This window comes from Chiloscyllium punctatum, chromosome 14 (assembly GCF_047496795.1).
Source record: "Chiloscyllium punctatum isolate Juve2018m chromosome 14, sChiPun1.3, whole genome shotgun sequence".
Lineage (NCBI taxonomy): Eukaryota > Metazoa > Chordata > Chondrichthyes > Orectolobiformes > Hemiscylliidae > Chiloscyllium > Chiloscyllium punctatum.
This window is the reverse complement of record NC_092752.1, coordinates 1,750,456-1,773,949: the sequence shown is the minus strand read 5'-3', so window position 1 is coordinate 1,773,949 and position 23,494 is coordinate 1,750,456. Positions and strand designations below refer to the sequence as shown.

At 39.6% G+C, this 23,494-nt stretch overlaps 1 protein-coding gene across 6 annotated transcripts in view; it reads right to left on the bottom strand.

The window, feature by feature from the left end:
* LOC140485532 (sodium/hydrogen exchanger 9B2-like) overlaps window positions 1-23,494 on the bottom strand; it is a 191,855-nt gene that overhangs the window by 80,573 nt on the left and 87,788 nt on the right. For 5 of the 6 annotated variants that reach the window (XM_072583730.1, XM_072583729.1, XM_072583727.1 and 2 more), the window contains 4 exons: window positions 20,600-20,696; window positions 15,495-15,672; window positions 12,954-13,124; window positions 11,785-11,927 (listed from right to left, as the gene is read on the bottom strand). In XM_072583730.1, coding sequence (XP_072439831.1) covers window positions 11,785-11,927; window positions 12,954-13,124; window positions 15,495-15,672; window positions 20,600-20,686 — 579 coding nt within the window. In that variant the 5' untranslated portion in view covers window positions 20,687-20,696. Of the gene's footprint in view, window positions 1-11,784; window positions 11,928-12,953; window positions 13,125-15,494; window positions 15,673-20,599; window positions 20,697-21,494; window positions 21,633-23,494 lie in introns of all 6 variants that reach the window. The other variant, XM_072583728.1, reaches the window with a different exon arrangement.

Here is a 23,494-nt window from a genome sequence, read left to right as displayed (position 1 = left end):
GGATAGGATTTATGAGTATTTGGCAAAGCATAGTGCGATAAAAGGCAGTCAGCATGGCTTTGTTAGGGACAGGTCATGCCTCACAAATCTTATTCAGTTCTTTGAGGAGGTGTCAAGACAGGTTGATGACGGTCGAGCAGTGGATGTGGTGTATATAGACTTCAGCAAGGCACTTGATAGGGTTCCCCATGGTAGGCTCATTCATAAAGTCAGGAAGTATGGGATACAAGGAGAATTGGCTATCTGGATTCAGAATTGGTTGGCTGACAGAAGGCAGAGAATGGTTGTAGATGGAAATTATTCTCCCTGGGGATCAGTGTTGAGTGGGGTCCCGCAGGGCTCTGTTCTTGGGCCTCTGCTCTTTGTAGCTTTTATAAATGACTTGGATTGGGTTGAGGGGTGGGTTAATAAATTTGCAGATGGGGGATCCAAGATGGCGGCGACCCAGCAAGTCTGAGTCTATAGTGCTCTTCCCAAGACTTGGGCAAAGTGGGTCACCCACCCCCACCACACTCACCAAATCATTCATAATAGCTGTTAAATTTAATTAGTTGCTTAGTATTATATTTAAATAGTCTAATATTCAGTAAAAATGACCAAAGGGAAGGGAGCCCACAGTTCTCAGCAAGCAGGATCCCCTCCCCCACCCTCTCCCTCTTCAGCTGCAGCAGAGACGAGCACAGCCGCCCCGGGGGACTTACCGACAGTGACAAGCCTTGTGGAGCTGATCTCCAAGCTGGATGCGAAGATCGACGCCTTTATTGAGGAGTCCCGAAATCGATGGGACTCACTCTCGGCCGCGCTGCAGAAGCACGACCGAGACATTAAGGAAATCGAGCGCCGAGTTGGAGGGGCGGAGTTAAAGGCCGCGACCTCTGAAACTACAGCGCAATCGGCCGTGGATTAGGTCCGGACTCTCGAACAGCGAGTCCGGTCCTTAGACAATTACATTGACGACCTCGATACTCGAGGTCGACGAAAAAATATTCGTTTGCTGGACCTTCCCGAATGGGAAGAGGAAGGCCAGCTTACAGCATTCCTGGAGCAGTGGCTGCCAAAGCTTTTAAATCTGGAGGCTGGATCAAGCCAGGTAAGGGTGGAATGGGCCTACCGGGTCGCAATACGCGGGCCCGGCTCGAACCAGCGCCCACGCCCAGTCCTGATCCGGCTGCAGAGCTATAGGGAGAGGCAGATACTCCTAGAAGCTTCTAGAAATCTTGGAAAAGACCCCCAAGCTATGATCTATAAAGGATCCAAGATCATGTTATTCCAGGACTTTTCCTCAGCTCTGGTCCAAAAGAGGAAGGCATTCGATGAGGCGAAGAAGCGTTTAAGGGACTTAAATATTCAGTACTCCTTACGCTACCCAGCGACGCTACACTTTAACCATGAAGGATCCGTGTTTCACCAGAAAAGGCTAAGGAATTCTTGGACTCTCTTAGATAAACTGTAAGAGATAATGGATGTTGGTTTGCTTTTCCCCCCACTTTGGTCTATATCCCCCCTTTTTTTCTTCTTTTTTGTTACCTTACTGTTTAACATTATCATGGGGGATGGGGAGAGGGATGTGATCCCCCCCCCCCACCCCCGCGGTTGTTTTCTTTTATTACTTTATGTATATATGTGGGTAGATGTGTGTGTAATATATATAATATATATATATAAGCTGGGGGGTTTGGTTAATGTTGGTGGGGGGAGGTGGTTATCTTATTATATTTTACCTCTGTCTTTAGGAGCGGGGTTGTTTCTCCCTTGTTATTTTGTATTATTATATTTAATTATTATTTATTGAGGTTGTAATTTTATAGTTATATATGGTATTAACATTACCAAATATATCCAGGTGTTGGTGTGGGTGGGGGTAGGGTGCTCACTGTTAACTCGAGCTTTGTATTATATCTGAATTCTCCTCATTTTATTGAGGAGCGGCTGGTCAAGGGTGGGGCATTGGTTGGGAGAGGATATGATGGACTTTTGGAGAGGAAGTGACACCCCCTGGGAACAAGGGGGAAAACCTCCACTTAAGTACGTTTTATATTTTTTTATTTAGAAATAGTTTTTATTATCCTGTTGTGAGTGTATTAGAGAGCCTTTATTTTTGTAAATTTTATATGCTCTATGCTCGGGATGTTCTAGATAAGGTTTCCCCTCCCGAGGGGTCTCGGATTTGCCCAGATGATTATGGTTGATTAGTCAGTTAAGTGGTGCACCTGGAATGTCAAGGGGAGTAATTCGCCAGTCAAAAGGAAGAAAATATTATCAAATCTTAAGAAAGAAAGAGTCGATATAGCTCTCCTACAGGAGACACACCTGTCGGATAAAGAACACTTGAAATTACGACAGGGTGGATTTGATCAGGCCTTTTTTTCTTCTTTTAGCTCAAAACGCAGGGGAGTTGTTATTCTTGTTCGGAAGAATTTCCCTTTCAAAATCCTAAATCAGATAAAAGACGAATCTGGACGATATATTTTGATCAAAGCCCTCATAAATGGAGAGGAATATGGGATTTTAAATTTGTATTGCCCCCCGGCACACCCCTTTAAATTTATAACGGAAGCCTTTTCAAAATTGATGGCTTTTGGTGCCCATCATACAATTATAGGGGGAGACTTTAATTGTAATATGGATCCGGAAATAGATAGGATTCCCAAGAGTGCTGTAGGAGTATCTCCCAGATCTAGACAATTGGTGGATCTAAACAAAGAATTAGGATTAGTAGATGTATGGAGATGTCTTCATCCACAGGGCAGAGATTTTTCTTTTTATTCCAATCCACATAAATGCCATACCAGAATTGAGATGTTTTTTGCCCCCTCGATTTTTTAAAATTCCATATCATCCTGTAAAATAGGTAGTATAGCAATTTCCGACCAAGCTGCTGTATATATGGAAACTAAGGCGAGGAACAATGGGACACCCCCTCGGCATTGGCGTATGGACCCCTTCCTAATGAAAGACAGTAAATTTGTAAAGTACTTCTCGCACAAACTTAAAACTTTTTTAGAAATTAATTCAGGTACGGCTAGCAACCCATCAATGATTTGGGAGACTATCAAAACGTACACGCGAGGTTTGATCATCTCCTACTCAGCGACCCAGAAAAATTGAAGGGAGAACAACAGCGTCTGCTCAAAGCTCGCTTAAAAGCAGCTGAAACAGCATATGCTGATAGACCTTCTATTATTAAATTGCAAAGGATTACGGCTCTTAGGACAGCTCTAAACACTATGCTTACTCAAACGGCTAAGAGGGAAATATTATTTGCAAAACAAAGGTTATATGAATATGGCGACAAACCGGGTAGATACTTAGCATTTCTTGCAAAGAAAAAGAAGGCCCCTCAGACTATCACGTCTATCAAGGAAAGTACGGGTATTTTGAATCATGATCATAAAAAGATTAATGCGATCTTTAGAGAATTTTATTCTGAGTCATATAAATCGCAGGATTGTGAAGATAGGACTAGGAGGATGCAGTCATTTTTAAAAAATTTGACCTTTCCGGGCCTAACTCCGGAACAGGTATCGGTCCTAAATGCTCCTAGAAATACTTGATGCAATTAGGCAACTTCAGAGCAGGAAGGCACCGGGCCCAGATGGTTTTCAAGCTGAATTCTATAAAGAATTTACAGAAATATTGGCTGGTCCACTTATGGACATGTATAACTATATATATAGTCAGGGCTGTCTCCCGCCTTCGCTGAAAGAGGCAAATATCTCTCTTATCCTTAAAAAAGGAAAGGATCCAGAAGATTGTACGTCATACAGACCAATATCTTTGCTAAATGTAGATTTTAAAATCCTTTCTAAAACGTTAGCACTGAGACTAGAAAGGGTACTGCCACATATTATAAAGGAGGATCAGACGGGGTTTATTAAGGGCCGTCTGATACTACCAGGAGTAGTAGTTTCATTAGACGCGGAAAAGGCATTTGATAGGAGAAATGGTCATATTTATTTTACACATTGGAAAGGTTTGGCATTGGAAAGGTGTTTACCAAATGGGTCTCAACATTGTATAGTGATCCCAAAGCAGTTATGGTTACCAATGGATTAGGCTCAGATAGCTTCAGTGTGGGTAGGGGCTGCCTTCAGGGATGTCCTCTCTCACCATTGTTATTTACGCTAATAATTGAACCACTAGCAGAAGCTATACGAGCTGATCCTAATATAACGACCCCGAGGATTGGTACAGGCAAACATAAAATTACCCTTTATGGAGATGATGTTCTTTTATTCCTCAGTAATCCTCTGATATCTGTACCTCGCCTAATCCAAGTTATTAATACATTTAGTGCATTCTCAGGTTATAAAAGTAATTTCTCAAAATCGGAGGCTATGCCAATGGGTGGCCTTGCTATGACACCCCACTTAGTGGACGGATCCCACTTTCCCTTTCGTTGGTCCCTGGAGGGCTTCTTATATTTAGGTATTTTTATTACTCCAGTATTTGGTCAGTTGTATAAGGCTAATTTTGTGCATTTACTGGAAAGGATAAGGCAGACCTCCGGCAATGGGGCGACCTTCCAATTTCCTGGTTGGGTAGAATAGCGCTAATTAAAATGAATGTCCTGCCCCGTCTCCTATATCCTATGAGAATGCTTCGGGTGATGCTGCCGAGGATGGCTCTACATAAATTATATGGCTGGTTGGGTTCCTTTATCTGGAATCATAGACGGCCACTCATTAAGCTGAAGAAGCTACAGCTTCCACAGGCAAGGGGAGGATTGGACTTCCCAGATTTTAGGAATTATCAGTTAAGTTCCCTATTAAGTTACATAGCTGATTGGGTCTTGTCTGATCCACAATCAATCTGGTTGGACATCGAGGCTTCTCAAGTAAAATACCCACTTATTAACCTCTTATTTTCAGACAAGAGAAAAATCATTACAGATCACTGTAAAAACCCTATAATACTAAACACAATTAAGGCTTGGAATATAATGCGGCAAAATGAGGGTAATTCACATAAAACATCCCCCTATGCACCGATAGTGGGAGCATGGGGATTCCAACCGGGGTTTACAGATGCCACTCTGGAGATCCAGGGGTATCTCATGTCTAGGGGACCTATTTAAAGATGGGGTCCTGATGTCTTTTGAACAGCTGCGTCAGAAATTCGGATTACCTAATGGAGACCTGTTTCGATACTTCCAAATTCGAGATTATATACAGAAGAAGACGACGTTATTAGATAGTCTTTATAAATCAGACAGAGAATGTAATGTTCTACGACCAGTGGGGGCATCTTCCGTCAGCACTATTTATCATCTACTACATGATGAAGTATCGGGAGATATGGACAATCTGCTTAAAACATGGGCTCAGGAATTGGGACTAGAAATCTCTATAGAAACGTGGAATGATATTTGGGAAAATGCTAGAAGAATTACTATCTGTAACAGAACTCAGGCCATCCAGCTGAAGATACTTCATAGGGCCCATATAGCACCGGATCGATTGGCAAACTTTAAGGCAGGAGCATCTTCAATGTGTCCCAAATGCAAAATAGAGGTGGGCACTCTTGTACATTGTCTATGGACCTGTCATAAGATCCATAGATACTGGACTAAAGTAGCAAGTACCCTGACAGAAATTTTAGGAACGGAAATTAAAGTGGACCCTGTATCTCTCCTTTTGGGCTTTTCGAACTTTCCCTCCCTGGACATGTACGGGAAGAGACTATTTTCTATTCTCTCTTTCTGTGCAAGGAAAAATATTTTCATGAACTGGGCGGCTGAGGGCCCCCTGGACTTTCAAATTGGTACAGATTAATTATGGAATGTATTCCCCTTGACTTCCTTACAAATATGGTGCACCGAAAGACCGAATTATTTTATAAAATATGGCAGCCCTTCTTGAATTACATAAATACAGATATTTCGACTATCCTAACAAGAGATTTTATTTAATTGAGATTAAAACCTGGCTGGTCCGGGGCCCCTTAAGAGAGGAATCCCGCACGAATACGGGTTTTATTACATTTGATGTTAACACATTCTGAGCATGTAAGAGACTTAAATGTACACTCTGGTTAGTTGTATTAGTAGAAAGTTGAGTTTTGTTTTTTTTTCTTTCTTTTTCGGTATTTTTTTTTCTTTTGTTAAATTTTGGCTATTGTATATTTGATTTAATTGTATATCAGTGTTTGTATATGAGAGTTTTGTTTATTTTTGTAAACTTATAAAAATGTTAAATTTCTAATAAAAATATCTATAAAAAAATATAAATTTGCAGATGACACAAAGATTGGAGGTGTCGTCAATAGTATAGAGGGCTACTGCAGGCTGCAGCATGACATAGACAGGATGCAGAGCTGGGCTGAGAAATGGCAGATGGAGTTCAACCTGGATAAATGTGAAGTGATGCATTTTGGAAGGTCGAACTCGAATGCTGAATATAGGATTAAAGGCAGGATTCTTGGTAGTGTGGAGGAACAGAGGGATCTGGGTGTGCAAGTATATAGATCCCTCAAAGTTGCCATCCAAGTGGATAGGGTTGTTAAGAAAGCATATGGTGTTTTGGCTTTCATTAACAGGGGATTGAGTTTAAGAGCCGCGAGGTTTTGCTACAGCTCTACAAGTCCCTGGTGAGGCCACACTTGGAATATTGTGTCCAATTCTGGTTGTCCTACTATAGGAAAGATACAGAGGCTTTGGAGAGGGTGCAAAGAAGGTTTACCGGGATGCTGCCTGGATTGAAGGGCTTGCCTTATGAAGAAAGGTTGAATAAGTTTGGACTTCTTTCTCTGGAGAGAAGGAGGGAGAGAGGAGACCTGATCAAAATAATGAGTGAAATGGATAGAGTCAATAGCCAGACACTTTTCCACAGGGCAAGATTGACTGGTACGAGGAGTCATAGTTTGAAGACATTGGGAGGAAGGTATAAAGGAGACGTCAGAGGTAGGATCTTTACACATAGAGTTGTGAATCCATGGAATGCGTTGCCAGCTGTGGTGGTGGAAGCAGAGTCATTGGGGACATTTAAGCGACTGCTGGACATACACATGGATAGCAGTGAGTTGAGTAGTGTGTAGATTAAGTTACTATATTTTACATTAAGATTAAACCTCGGCACAACATTGTGGGCCAAAGGACCTGTTCTGTGCTGTACTTTTCTATGTTCTATTTATTGGATTTTCATCCTGAAGATTTCCCCTTTTCTTTTGACGATATTAATTACTAAAATTCTTCACTGTTTTAGTCCCTTGGTTTTTGTTACCATCTATCTCTGGTATGTAACTTGTGCCTTCTAATGTTTAGAAAGAAAACATTATTTCAATATTTCATTCAAAGGTACAGCATTGATAGGGAATACTAGCATTTAAAAAATGAAGACATAGTTTACAACTTTGTGTCCTTTGGACGCAAAAATACAACAAGAAAAATGATCCAAACATAGTTAACAGGGGAGGGTAAAGGTTGCATTAGATGAAAGAAAGAGGCTTATAAATTTGTCAAAAAAGTAGTAAGCTTGAGGGTTGGGCACATTTCAGAATTCAGTAAAGGAGGATCAAGGAACTGGTGAAGAAATGGAAAACAGAATATGAAAGTAAACATAGCAAGAAACAAACGTAACACTGTGCTATAAAAGTTTCTGTAAGTATATAAAAAGGAAGTGAAAGTTTGGAGGATTCTTGTGGTGCAATGGTAGTGCCCCCCTCTCTGGACCAGGAGGTCCAGGTTCAAATCCTACCTTCTCAAGAGGTGTGTAATGACATCTCTGAAAAGACTGATTAGAGAGTATTTACTAAAAGGAAATAGCAAAGACAAATATGGACATGCATAGACAGGAGAATTTATAATGTGTAATAAAGAAATGGTAGAGAAACTAAACAAATACATTGTATCTGTCTTCACCATGGAACATAAAAATCAAAAACTTCAAAAGTACTAGAGAAGCAAGGAATTAATAAAAATTAGGAACTGAAAGGAATTAGTATTAAATATTACAGTACAAATATTCTCCTTTTGAGCTGTAAACACCCTTGAATTTGTGGGTAGTAATAGAAGCTGGTAAGCTGGTAAATGACCTGGATCTAATGGCCAACATCTGAGAGGGTTAAAAGAAGTGGCTGTAGACATAATGGACGCTTTGGTAAGTCTACAGATCCTGGAACATTTCCTGCAGATTGGAAGGTTGCAAATATAACTCCACTTTTCAAGAAAGGAGGGAGGGAGAAAACTAGGAACTACAGACATGTTAGCTTGATATCAGTAGTAAGGAAAATGCAAGAGTCTATTATAAAACATGCGACAACTGGACAGTGAGAAAATAATGGCAAGTTGGACAGAAGCAACATGGTTTTTTTAAAAAGGGTAATTATGTTTGACAAATCTGTTGGATTTTTTTGACAATGTAATGAACAGAATAGATGAGGGCGATGGGAGGGTGGCCTGTTTAGATTTTCAGAACTCTTTTGATGAGGTCTCACATTGCTTCGTAAAAAAATTAGAACACATGAGCTACAGTATTATATGCTAGTATTGATGGACAATTAGCTAATGGACAGAAAACAGAGTAAGAATAAATGGGATTTCATCTGGTTGGCTGACTGTGAACTGGTTGGGCACCACAAGGATTGTTGTTTGGACCCCAGCTATTCACAATCCATAGCAATGATTTGGAGACCTAACATAATACCTTTATGATAACCATTGACAAAATTAGTTGGTAATGTTTTTGTGAGGAAGATGCAAAAATACTTTAGGGGTATTTAGACAGACTAGCTGAGTGGACAAAGGTATGGCAGATGGCATATCATGTGGAAAGATGTGATGTTATACACTGACAGGAAAGCAGAGATGCAGAGTGTTGAGAGATTGGAAAGTGTTGATTGTCCAAAGGGACCTGGATAACTTTTGTTCACAAATAACTGAAAACTAACATGCTGTTGCAGCAAGCAATTAGGAAGGCAAAAATTATGTTAGTTGCTACTGCAAGAAGATTTGAATACAGAGTAAAGAAGTTTTGCTGTAATTATACAGAACCTTGAACAGACTGCACCTGGAATAACGTGTAGTTTTGATCTCCTACCTTGATATGTGAGATTGCAGGATACAGGGATTGCATTGAAATTTAACCACATTAATTCTTAGGATGTCTGAGCCGTCCCACAAAGACACATCAAGGAGATTGAGCTTGTACTCTAGAATTTTAGAAGCATAAGAAGTGATCTCATTGCAACATGATCTGGAATGGTCTAGAATCAGAATAAAGGATGGGCCATTGAGGAGCAAAATGAGGAGCAATTTATCTTACGCACAGGATGGTACATCTTTGGAATTTTCTACCCCAGGCCCTGAACCATCAAGACAGAGGTTGATGGTTTCCAGATATCACAGACATCAAAGGATATGGAAACAGTGGAGGTAATGGATTTGAGATTGATCAGCAAGATGTAGTTGAATGGTGAAGTGGTGTTGAAATGGCCTACTGCTGATCTTACTTCATGAGCAGCATAGATAAGATGAATAGCAAAGTTATTTTCCCAAGGGTGAAGGAATTCAAAACGAGAGGGCATTTTTTAAGATGAGAGGAGAAATGTGAAAAAAAGAGACCTGAGGGGCAACTTTTTCACACAGAGGGTGGTTCATATGTGGAATGAACTGACAGAGGAAATGGTAGACACAGGCACAGTTACAACATTTGAAAGACTTTTGAATAAATACATGAATAGGAAAGGTTTAAAGGGGTATGGGCCAAACACAGGTAAATGAGATTAGTTTAGTTTGAGAAGCTTGGTCAGCATGGACAAATTTTACCAAAGTATCTGTTTCTATGCTGCTTGACTCTATGACTCGACAACATTTAAGAAATTTGACATCATCCAGGGTAAAGTAACCTGCTTGATTGACACTGCAGCCACAAGCATTAACTCTCTCCACCACAGATGCTCAGAAGCAGTTGTGTCTATTATCTACAAGAGGCAGTGCAGAAATTCAAAGATCCTACACAGTTCCTTCCAAATCCGTGACCACCACCATCTAGAAGGACAAGGGCAGCAGATACATAGGCGCAACAGGACCTGCAAGTTCCCTTCTCAGCCACTTACCACCCTGACTTGGAAACATATTACTCTTCCTTCATTGTCAAGGGGTCAAAATCCTGGAACTCCCTCCATAAGGGCATTAAGAGTCTATCTACAGCACATGGACTTAAAGCCATCAATTTAAGAAAAACTTTAGTTCTGGATTATTAGTCCAGTAACATTATCACTACTCCACCATCAGATATATTGATCTTGCCAGTAAACTGGAGCATTGTCTATATAACATTACTATTCAAGAAAGAACCATAGGATCAATTGAACAACTACAAGGCAGCACTTGGATAATCAAGATCAGTGCGTATTTCTTAAAGGAATTATATCTATCAAATCTAATGAAATTTTTTTTCAGAAATAACTGATTGGATGGATAAAATACATTAGATAATTTATACATGGCATATGATAAGGTGATTTACAAGAGTCTATTACTAAACACCAGGGTCAATTCAGACATGAAACAGAATTAATGTCTGTTGTTTGGATTGCTAAAGGGCTAGAAATGGTCTATAGAAAAGTACAGCACAGAACAGGCCCTTTGGCCTACGATGTTATGCCGAGATTTAATCCTAATGTAAAATATAATAACAACCTACGCACCCCTTAACTCACTGCTATCCACGTGCCTGTCCAGCAGTTACTTAAATATCCCCAATGACTCTGCTTCCACCACCACAGCTGGCAATGCATTCCATGCATTCACAACTCTATGCATAAAGAACCTACCTCTGACATCTCCTTTATACCTTTCCCCATATATCTTAAAACTATGACCCCTCGTAACCATCAATCCTGCCCTGAGGAAGAGTCTCTGGCTATTTACTCTATCTATTCCACTCATTATCTTGTATAACTTGATCAGGTCTTCTCTCTTCCTCCTTCTCTCCAGAGAGAAAAGTCCGGGTTTATTCAATCTTTCTTCATAAGGCAAGTCCTTCAGTCTAGGCAGCATCCTAGATAAACCTTCTTTGCACCCTCTCCAAAGCCTCTGTATCTTTCCTATAGTAGGGCGACCAGAACTGGACACAATCTTCCAAGTGTAGAGCTGTAGCAAAACCTCGCGGCTCTTAAACTCGATCCCGTTAATGAAAGCCAAATCACCATATGCTTTCTTAACAACCCTATCCACTTGGATGGCAACTTTGAGGGATCTATGTACTTGCACACCCAGATCCCTCTGTTCCTCCACAGGATTCTGTGGAGGACCAAGAATCCTGTCTTTAAACCTATATTCAGCATTAAGTTCGACCTTCCAAAATACATCACTTCACATTTATCCAGGTTGAACTCCATCTGCCATTGGTTTACTCTATGCATCAATGCTGGGTCCACCTCAATCCCAATCTACTGAGATGATCTGGACAAGGGAATTAGGAGGATATCATCAAGATCTGCCAACATCATGAAAATAGAAAAAGGTTAAATTTGCTCAAAGGACTGCGCTTCATATGTGAGCTCAAGGAATGAACAGACAGAAAATTATTAGCCATCACAACTAAATTTGATTAGTTATTTAAGTCCTAGTCTTGTATTTCCCTCTTCTCAGACTAGAAATGCCAAGGTTGGTCTGTTTAAGATCATCTAATTTTGCACAGATCAAGGATCAAACCTACAGCCTATATGTGTTGACCATCACATAATTATAGTTCATTTAGCTTTTATTGTTTCACTGTCGAAATGAACTTGACTGTCAATATATAAACAAACAATATTTGAACAAATAAACATAATTTGTACCTTTGCGTCCAGCCCAAGTCCTGCTCGGGTCAGGATAATTGCAAGTGCTATACTTCTCAAGGATGAGGACCACTTGTAATCAATGTAAATAGCATCACTGACAACAGGTATATTTCGGAGAACAAAACCAGCTAGAAGCATTCCTAATACACAAATACAAAGAAAATATATTACAGACTAAACTGCTACTGGATAACTTAAATACAAATGCACCACTAAAGGGTAAACATTTCACTCTAGTTCAATGTTTAGAAAAAAATTGGCCAACAAAAGAGACAAAAATGTGTATAAACTGAACAGCTAAATGCAATATAAATGAAACCCCTTATTTTCAAATAAGTATTTCTTTCCAATGTTCTAAGCACCATCATGATTCAGATAAAGGCTTTGAAACTACATAAAAGATTTGAAATTGTGCAATAACAATCACACATAAAATATTTTAACAATTTTATGATAATATTTTCATCAATAGCTGGACAGAATCTTTTTTGTTCAAATGAAGGATGGAGAAAAATATTGCAATATGGATTTAATTAATACAAACACAAATACAATGTTAATGTAGACTCAAAATGTGTAAGTCAGTGTCATGGAAATTGGTCTGCAATGTGAAGATAAAAAGTCTTGAATTTATACTGTACATTTAGCTATTTTAAGACATTCTAAAGCACTTTACAGATAGTTATGTATTACTGTTGTAATGTAGGAAGCAGAGCAGTCAAGAACACAGAGGAGAATGCCCTACTCTTCTTCAAAACAGTTAACTGAAATATTTTATATTCACCTTCGATAAAAAGTAGTTAATATTACATTACAACACTCCTTCAAGCAAGGACTTATTTGTCTGCTCAAGGGAAATCAAAAATTCTTATCAATATTTAGATCACAGTTGGTCGTTCCTTGGGTGGGCCAACATTTCTTTCCTTTACAACATCCTGCAATATGGATCACCTTTTAATTAATTAATTTCCTGCTTATGGTACCACACTGAAAATTCGCTTCTGCTTTTGCCAACTGCAAAGTTATTACACTTTCAATTTGATCCATTGGTTTAAAGTGTTTCAGAAAATGATAAATATTAGTTAAAAACAAATCTTTTACTTGTTATACTTCAATATAGTCATGCAATGTTAATATTTTCATCACTATCTCTTTCATTTTCTTACCTAGAAGACCAGGTAATGGAGGTAAGTTAGGAAGTTTGATCATTCCAACAATCTTCCCTCCCAGAACTGCGCACACAAACAGAATCAGATTTCCAAACAAATTACCACCGGGAAGGCACTCTGGACCTGTAATTGACCAGACAACTGCCCACAGAAGGATCACCATAATCACTAGAAAACAAGGTAAAAACTGATTAATACAAAGAATCTGAAGTTAGTCTTTGCATCCATCGAGAAACACTCAACAGGAGTTTTCTTTTCTTTTATCCAATTTCTTTACTTATTTAAAAGGGGAAATATACAAAAAGAAAGGTAACTATAGACCAGTTAGCTTAACACCTGTCATTGAGAAAATGTTAGAATCTATTATAAAGAATGTAATAGCATAATATTCAGAAATACATGTGATCAAGTAGAGTCAGCATGGCTTCATGAAAGGGAAATCATGCCTGATAAATTTACTAGAATTCTTTGAGCGGGTAACAAGCAGGATAAAGGGGAAGTAGTAGATGTAATATATTTGGAGTTTTAGAAAGTGTTTGATAAGGTACCACACATTAGAAACACAGAAAGTAGGAACAGGAGTGGTCAGTCAGTCTTTCAAGCCTCCTCCACCATTCAAAATGGTCACAGCTGATCATCCAATTCGGTACCCCATTCCAGCTTTTACCCCATACCTTTAATTCCTTTAGCCCTAAGAATTATATCTAATCCTTCTTAAAAGCATTTTGGCCTCAACCACTTTCTGTAGGCAATAATTCCACAGGGCCACCACTCTGAGTGAAAACATTTCTTCTCATCGCAGTCCTAAATGGCATACCCCATATCCTTAGAGTGTGATCCTAGTTCTGCGATCCCTGGTCATTGGGAATATCCTTCCTCTGTTTACCCTTTCTAGTCCTGCTCGAATTTTATAAGTTTCTATGCGATTCCTCCGCCTCATTCTTCTAAAGTCCAATTAATATAGTCCAGTCTCTCTTCACACATCAGTCCTGCCACTCCAGGAATCAGTCTGGTTCTTAAGACTTAATAAGACAAGAGCTCATTGTATTGAAGATGATATGTTAGCATGGATATAGGATCAGCTCGCTAAAAGACAGAGTTGGGATAACAGGAAATGTTTAGAATGGCAACCTGTAACTAGTAGAGTACAATATAGTTCAATGATGGGGCCACAACAATTTGCAATATATATTAATAACTTTGATGAGAAATACGAACATACTGTTTACGAATGATACAAAATCAGCTAGGAAGGCAAATGATGAGGATGATATAGAATCTGCAGAGGGATACTGACAAGTTAACTGAGTAGACAAAACATTTGGTAGATAGAATATAATGTGAGAAAATGTGAGGTTGTGCACTTTGGCAGGAAGAATAAAGGAGGTAAATATTATTTGCCATGATATCTTTAAGAGACAAATCTCAAGAACCACTTCAGCCAGTGTGAGGTAAAAACTGCGCTGGGAGAAAGTGAGGTCTGCAGATGCTGGAATCGAGAGTGTGGTGCTGGAAAAGCACAGCAGGTCAGGCAGCATGCGAGGAGCAGCAGAATCAATACTTTGGACATAGAACATAGAACAATACAGCATAGAACAGGCCCTTTGGCCCACAATGTTGTGCCGAACATTTGCCCTAGTTTAAGCACCTATCCATGTACCTAGCCAATTGCCGCTTCAAGGTCACCAATGATTCTGACTCTGCCACTCCCACAGGCAGCGCATTCCATGCCCCCACCACTCTCTGGGTAAAGAACCTACCCCTGATATCCCCCCTATACCTTCCACCCTTCACCTTAAATTTATGTCCCCTTGTAATACTTTGTTGTACCCGGGGAAAAAGTCTCTGACTGTCTACTCTATCTATTCCTCTGATCATCTTATAAATCTCTATCAAGTCACCCCTCATCCTTTGCCGTTCCAATGAGAAAAGGCCTAGCACTCTCAACCTATCCTCGTACGACCTATTCTCCATTCCAGGCAACATCCTGGTAAATCTCCTCTGCACCCTCTCCAAAGCTTCCACATCTTTCCTAAAGTGAGGCGACCAGAATTGCACACAGTACTCCAAATGTGGCCTTACCAAGGTACTGTACAGCTGCAACATCACCTCACGACTCTTGAATTCAATCCCTCTGCTAATGAACGCTAATACACTATAGGCCTTCTTACAAACTCTATCCACCTGAGTGGCAACTTTCAAAGATCTATGAACATAGACCCCAAGATCCCTCTGCTCCTCCACCTTACTAAGAACCCTACCGTTAACCCTGTATTCCGCATTCTTATTTGTCCTTCCAAAATGGACAACCTCACACTTGACAGGGTTGAACTCCATCTGCCACTCCTCAGCCCAGCTCTGCATCATATCTAAGTCCCTTTACAGCTGACAACAGCCACTGGAATGAGAATGAAATCAGAAGAATTATGTAACACAGCAAAGATAGAGGCCTCTCATTGGCATATAAATATAAAATATGAACCTAATAATAATTCTATTATTAAGATAATTCATTTTTAAATTAAATTGCTGTCTAACCCTTTGTGAGGACACTAGCAATGATCCCTTGAGGTGGACAGGCAAACATTCGCCATAGCTTGCCATGATGGTGAGATTTAGGATTCTCGTTATGGCTGATTTTATTCAAAAGGGTTGTTTCATCTACTTCCACTGGTGCATCTGAATGATCTGTAGAACTTATTTTCTCCATAACAGCCTGGAACAGGAAGACAGAACAAAACACATTTATTAGTTATTTTCTTTGGTAAGGAAAATCTTGAGATATTATTTATTATAATTAAAGGGATTGTAGTTTCCATATTCCAAATAATATAAACAATAATTAGAGACATTGTAACACTCCTCCCTTTCTCCAACTTCAACAACCCTTTTGTTTTTTGCACTGGGCTTCTGCCTCTATCAAAAGCATATATTTTAAAAAATTCCAACACCTTTTAGTTCAGAAGAAGAGTCCACCGAATTTGCAACATTAACTCGGTTTCTCTCCCCACAGATGCTGCCAGACCTGCTGGTTTCTCAGCATTCTCTGTGTTTGTTTCAGTGTTCCAGCATCTGCAGTATTTTGCTTTTACAGAAATACAAAATTTCCATGAAACATGTTTGCATTCATGCAAAAACTGATTTATATGCAGAAATTACTTTCTTCAAGGTTAGCTCTGAATCAATGAACACTTAACACAGAGTAAGGTGGTTATCTGGCTTGAAATAGGATTGAAGGTCAGACATAAAATTCAGGCATTGACAATTGATTTATGGACTGCTAAGAGCCATGGAACATAACTATGTGGATGAAGTTCAGACATTTATTTTGTTGGAATGTTACCTTGTTTCAGTACTGTCCTGGAAGTTAAAAGATATTGCAATGCAATTCAAATGACAAAAAGCATTGTGGTCCAATAGAGGGCTGGGAGCACCAAATGGCCTTTTCCCATTGCAAGAATTATATTGTCCATCATTCCACATACTGTTCCTTCAGATCTTGTTTAGTTTATATATTTTGCATTTGACAGCATGTACCTTATCAACATTATTGTAAAATATAAACCACTTAAACTGTATGTGCTGATCCCAACATAATCAGACATACCATGAAGATTCAACATTTCTACAATGGCCAGTCCAATCAGCAAATCAAATCTGAAAAGATTTCTAGACATAAAGTATCAGTGCTGAAATAACGTGTACTGCATCGAGTTTAATATAAGAAAGCTGTAAATATAAGTCAGGATGGGTTGCAAGATGACGTTAGCACGTGAAAGCCTGGTCTGCATAAACCAAATAAATCATGCACACTTGTTATTGAATTTGATATTGGCAGATACGTTTATGCTGAAAAATCAGATGTAAATGAAGTTCATCATATTCAATTCTGGGTCATATCAAGGTCATATCTTGTTTGTCAAATAGAATGACATTAGATATGTTGAGCTAATCAGATCTGCAGAAACAAGCAACCTTATAAGCTTAGGTAAAAACAATGACTGCAGATGCTGGAAACCGGATTCTGGATTAGTGGTGCTGGAAGAGCACAGCAGTTCAGGCAGCATCCAAGGAGTTTCGAAATCGACGTTTTGGGCAAAAGCCCTTCATCAGGAATAAAGGCAGAGAGCCTGAAGCGTGGAGAGATAAGCTAGAGGAAGGTGGGTGTGGGGCAGAAAGTAGCATAGAGCACAATGGGTGAGTGGGGGAGGGGATGAAGGTGATAGGTCAGGGAGGAGAGGGTGGAGTGGATAGGTGGAAAAGGAGATAGGCAGGTAGGACAAGTCCAGACAAGTCATGGGGACAGTGCTGAGCTGGACGTTTGGAAATAGGGTGAGGTGGGGGAAGGGGAAATGAGGAAACTGTTGAAGTCCACATTGATGCCCTGGGGTTGAAGTGTTCCGAGGCGGAAGATGAGGCGTTCTTCCTCCAGGTGTCTGGTGGTGAGGGAGCGGAGGTGACGGAGGCCCAGGACCTCCATGGCCTCGGCAGAGTGGGAGGGGGAGTTGAAATGTTGGGCCACAGGGCGGTGTGGTTGATTGGTGCAGGTGTCCCGGAGATGTTCCTGCTAGAAGGCGCCCAGTCTCCCCAATGTAGAGGAGACCGCATCGGGAGCAACGGATATAATAAATAATATTAGTGGATGTGCAAGTAAAACTTTGATGGATGTGGAAGGCTCCTTTAGGGCCTTGGATGGAGGTGAGGGAGGAGGTGTGGGCGCAGGTTTTACAGTTCCTGCAGTGGCAGGGGAAAGTGCCAGGATGGGAGGGTGGGTTACAGGGCGTGGACCTGACCAGGTAGTCACGGAGGGAATGGTCTTTGCGGAAGGCGGAAAGGGGTGGGGTCTGTTTGGAGGTGGCGGAAATGTCGGCGGATGATTTGGTTTATGCGAAGGTTGGAAGGGTGGAAGGTGAGCACCAGGGACATTCTGTCCTTGTTACGGTTGGAGGGGTGGGGTCTGAGGGCGGAGGTGCGGGATGTGGACGAGATGCGTTGGAGGGCATCTTTAACCACGTGGGAAGGGAAATTGCGGTCTCTAAAGAAGGAGGCCACCTGGTGTGTTCTGTGGTGGAACTGGTCCTTCTGGGAGCAGATACGGCGGAGGCGGAGGAATTGGGAATACGGGTAACCTTATAAGCTTACCCTTCTTATAATATTTTCTGAGTGTACACAGTTCACCTATACAAGGAAAAGGTGCTGGTGATTTAATTTTTTGAGTCTTTAACAATGTTCTACAACCAAATAGGATTAAAAAAAAAATAAAAAACGAACAGTATTCTTGTACTTAGAAAGGTATCCTGGAGATCACTCAAAATATACACAAATACTGACCTCTGACAGTGGCAGAGTATTATCAGTAAATTAATACTCTGATAATTATGAGAAATGAATATTGGCAATAATATTAACATACTTAGCAAAATCAGGTTTCTAGTGCAAGTAGGGATTTGCTTTTTTGACATTCACAGGTTTTTAGATTAGATTCCCTACAGTGTGGAAACAGGCCCTTCGGCCCAACAAGTCCACACCAACCCTCCGAAGAGTAACCCACCTCCCTCTGACTAATGCACCTAGCACTATGAACAATTTAGCATGGTCAATTCACCTGACCTGCACATCTTTGGATTGTGGGAGGAAACCAGAGCACACAGAGGAAACCCACGCAAACACGGGGAGAATGTGCAAACCCCACACAGACAGTTGCTCGAGGCTAGAATCGAACCTGGGACCCCCTGGTGCTGTGAGGCAGCAGTGCTAACCACTGAGCCACCGTGCCACCCTGGTGCTGTGTTCTTTGCTAAAATAACTAAGAATGTACAGCATTACAACATTCAATTGCCTTAAACATATTACTAGGAATAATAACTTTTAAGGGTCTAACTCTTATGTGTTGATGCTATGTAGATGTAAAGTTCTTAAGAATATTGTATTGGTTCTGTTCCTAACAGAAAGAAACACCTTTTCTGAGATATTAATTGCATTCTTAGATGTCTTTGTGAAGTTAATTTAGTACAGTGAAGCTTACTGAATCAGTACCCTAAAGGTTTTATATACAGATGTACAGAAATTGGATTTAATGTAACCAATGAGAATTGTGTCATTCACAAATCCAGTGATCATTAGCAAAAGAGAAAGCCTACAAAACCAGAAATTGCTGGAAAGCTCAGCAGATCTGGCAGCATCTGTGAAGAGAAATCAGAGTTAATATTTTGGGTCTGGTGACCCTTCCTCAGAATCTGAAACATTAACTCTGATTTATCTTCACAGATGTTTCTTTTCCAGCAATTTCTATTTTTGTTTCTGATTTAAAACATCCACAGTTCTTTTGGTTTTTATTTAAGAGAAAGCCTACTTTGCTATGCAGGCCTGTTTGTGTTGATGGTTTGCAAGGTCGAGAGTGTGTCACTAGTTTGGGCAAAGGATGCAACAAATCCTATGAACTGAGTGTAATAAAAAGAGTCAGAAAACTGAGCACTTGTAAAGAGAGAAACAGAATTAACATTTTGAGCTGCATGACTCGTTTTCAGAAACATGAATTGAGTGACTGTGGTTCTACCTGTTTAGCAGACATATAATATTAGAAGCATGTTAAAACTTAAAGTGATAAAAGTGAGGATAATTTATCTATTTGGTAAACAGATGTTCAGCTGTAGACTTCAAAACAATAATTAAACCAGTTGCTATAAATACCAAGGCACTTAATACCAGCAAACCAGAAAAATTAACAGTCATTTGGTCGTACAGAACTCGAGTCTTGTTGCAAAAAGAAACTTTGCATCTTGCACTCATTAGGACAGTTCATAAGAATACTTTATAAGGGGGAAAAGTAACCCTTCACATTGTATGAGAGCAGACTGTTGATTGGTTGACAAGTGGACTTTGATTGACAGAGATATTGTTGTGGAGAATGTAGTTGATGTTGATTGATAGTTAACTGTCAGGCTTTGTTTAGATTTCACACCCAAGCGAGTTAACTGATATTTCTCAGGACAGTGTCCAACATTAGGTGTGATTCTGTAAGTGGACACTATTTGCTGAACATTGAGCAGAGAGTTATGTTGACAATTAATTTAGAATTGGGGTCACTGTGTAGCACACTTGTGTCTACTGCAAGCTACATATATTAATACATAGAGCCCTGTTCTTTGAAAACAGAAAGAATGTGCACACGCACTATGCTTGTTCTAACTCAACAAAATTTGGTGGTTCATTTTGCAGGGGCAATTCCCCAACCAGAGTCAACGTCCACTTTTAAAATTTAAACATGCATACAAACAAGGAGCAGGAGGCCATTCAGCCATTCAAGTCTGCTTCAATATTCACTAAGGTCAGAGAGTATTCTTGACTCCAATTCCTATCTACCGCAGATAACTTTTCACCTCCGTTTATCAAAACTCTAGCTACCTCTGTCTTAAACAAATAGTTTCTTCCAAATCAACTATTGCACTTTAGGATCACTATTTTTATAGGCAGAACTAAGAGAATTGCGGACCACTAAGTACATTTCTAAAATAATTTTAAAACAATTAAGATTACTTGAAGTATATCCAATAACATAAAGCTTATGAACAGACTTCAAAATTACTGAATAATTATACCCTACAGTCAAATATTTTTACATAGACAGAGCTGTTTGAACATACCTGAGATTCTGATATAATTTTCAGAGTTGCCTGATTTCTCTCTTCATTTGTAGCATTATTTAGGTGTTCAATATTTTTGTTTGCCATGTTGAATAAACTGGAAGAAGAAGAAAAGGATGTGAAATAGGTACCAAATTACCACAACTGCAGCATTTGAAGACTACTATCAGAAGTCAGTCAGAATAGAAATTTCTGCCATTAACTTGAGAGCTATCCTGTATTTGTCAATGTGCACATATATCCTGAAATTATGAAGGAACAGGCTCTTCTTAGGTTTTAAGCGAACACCCTTCATTTTTGTTATGGGGAAAAAAAGCATGGAAAGCATAGTGATGGATTTAGAGACGGTTGAAGGGATTTGGAGTTCTGATCAGGATAACCAGTAACCATGTCCACCCTAAGCAACTGTGATCTATTTGACATTCTGTAGAAGTTTTTCTCACTTCTGTAAATAGATTATGCAGTTACAACTCACAATTAAGCCATGCTTTTTCACTGAAGATAATACTTAAGTAAATTACAACATCCAAGCAGATGAGCACGTAATATGAGAACACAAGCCATATGAGTAAGAGTAGATCATATAGCCTGTTGAACCAGCTCTGTCATTCAATTCAATCAAAGCACTTTCCTTCCTACCCTCTATATACCTTGATTCCAAAACTAAAAATATGTTTATCCTACCAAATAATGGAGCATACACAATCTTCTGGGATAGAAAATTTCAAAGATTCACAACACTTTGAGTTAAGAAATAGTCCGCATTCCAGTCCCAAAACATCCCTTATACTGAGACCTTACCCTGGTGTTTTTGACCCCGTCAGCATATAACCTTTCAGCATTTACCCAGTCAAACCCCTTCAGAGTCTTGATGTTTCAGTAAGATCAATCTCACTTTTCTAAACTCCAGACAGTGTTGTCCCAATTGACTCAGTTCCTCATCCATTTGGCCAATCTTCTGATCTGCTGACATAGCACCGCCAATGCATATATATCCTTTCTTAAATATGGATACCAAAATTGCAGACAGTACCTAAGGTTTGAATAATAATAGTGGGCTTACTTACAAAATAATATTGAAATAGATGAGCACAATAGATTTTTAAAACTAAATAATGTAATAATGCTGTGTACATTTATTGTCCTTCAAATGCAAGACTTTATATTGCACTTATAGTCAATACCTATGGAAAAGGACATTAACTAAACTTTTAAATGTTTTCATATTATTGACTGCCTCATCCAATGCATGTTCCACACATCCCTAGTCACAAAGTCACTGCCTACAGATCCGATTCACAGGCACCAGCACCTCATCCAACTCCCCACCATTTCACACATGCAATGAACTCCATATAACTCTCCACCCATACTCAACGCCAGACTCCCGCTCCCTGTCGCACACATGCAAACAGAAGTACCTATCTAAATCTCTACCAATTCATATGTTGTGCTCCATTCAACTTCCGCCTCCTTTCACATTAACAGTGTATCCCATCATCACCCTACCCTTTTAGAGAAACCTTATCTTAACTCATAGTTCACACTGGCAACTATTATACATACCTTGGCAACCTACCTCAGCAAGTATGCTCAATTAAACTTGACATTGTCAATGCACCACTCTTCTTCCTTCCTTTCGTTACTTCCACTTTTCATTATCCTGACCCTGATTACTGTCGACTTTTCTCTCTTTTGTCCATTCATTTTCCTCATTGCCATTTACTCTTAGTCTTCTCAGATTCACCACTACACAAATCCCTGTCTATTCCCTAACTAATGAATCACCTAGAACTATCACTCCTCTTTAAACATGGCCGCCATGTAATTCTCATCCTTGCAGATATGACACAGTGCCTCTATTCATTGTTCAAACTCAGAAACTTAGTGATCAGGTTTCTGCAGTGTAAACACTCTCTGTATCTTTGGTTATCTAGGACCCCAGTGGGATGACTGATTTCCCATTTATCACAGGCCACATATTTCACTTGACTTGTGCAGCCATCTCTTAAACTTACTTAGTGTTTCTTGCTTTGTCTTAAACTTACTTCCCTTATCCTATTTTGCATAATAAATTATTTTATCACATTGACTCTGATTTTAATTTATTCCTGTTATTTCTCAGTTAATCCCTTCTTTCAAAACCTCACTTTTTAAATCATGAATCAATCAATCCACCATTTGACTTTTCATCTGTTGGGGTCCTCATCCTGGGCCTCAGTATACCCTCTCGCTGCTGTATTGAAGCCGAAGTACTGGACCTCTGATCCTGGGCCTCAATATATCCTTTCACCCTAAACACTGTTTTCACAAACTGGTGAGGTTACAGCTAATTTATTTCATTCGCCTAAGCCCTTGTATCTGTTGAGTTTACCTGAGAAGGCCCTGGTTTATTAATTCCACATCTGAAATGCTTCACTATTTTCTATTGGTTTTGCAAGTTACTTGCATTTTGCAACATTCCTTAAGTATTTACATTGCATGTTGTCCTGCAAAAATGCAGCAATGCCAAGGTACTGGATTTGTGAAAGTCCAGTGGAGTTAGTAAAACTCATTGCAATATCAATGTGTTCTTAAGATGAAGTGTCAAAAGAGACCTTAAATAACAGAATCATGGTTATTTTCATGAATTAAAAAGCAATACAAAAATTTCTTATCATGATTTTTTTTAAATTCTGACAAGCTGAATACCCAAGTAGCTTTACAGCCTGGAGGGAAGGAAAGGAATGGTGACTTCTGGGCAGTCCAAGAGAAACAGACAAGTAGTGTAGGAGTCTCTTGATGTTCAATTCACAAATCAGTTTTCCAATTTGGAAACTGATGAGAGCATAGATACCTGAACAGAGTGTAGTCAGAGCTATGTTTGTGGCACTACAAGTGGTTTAGGAGGGAGGA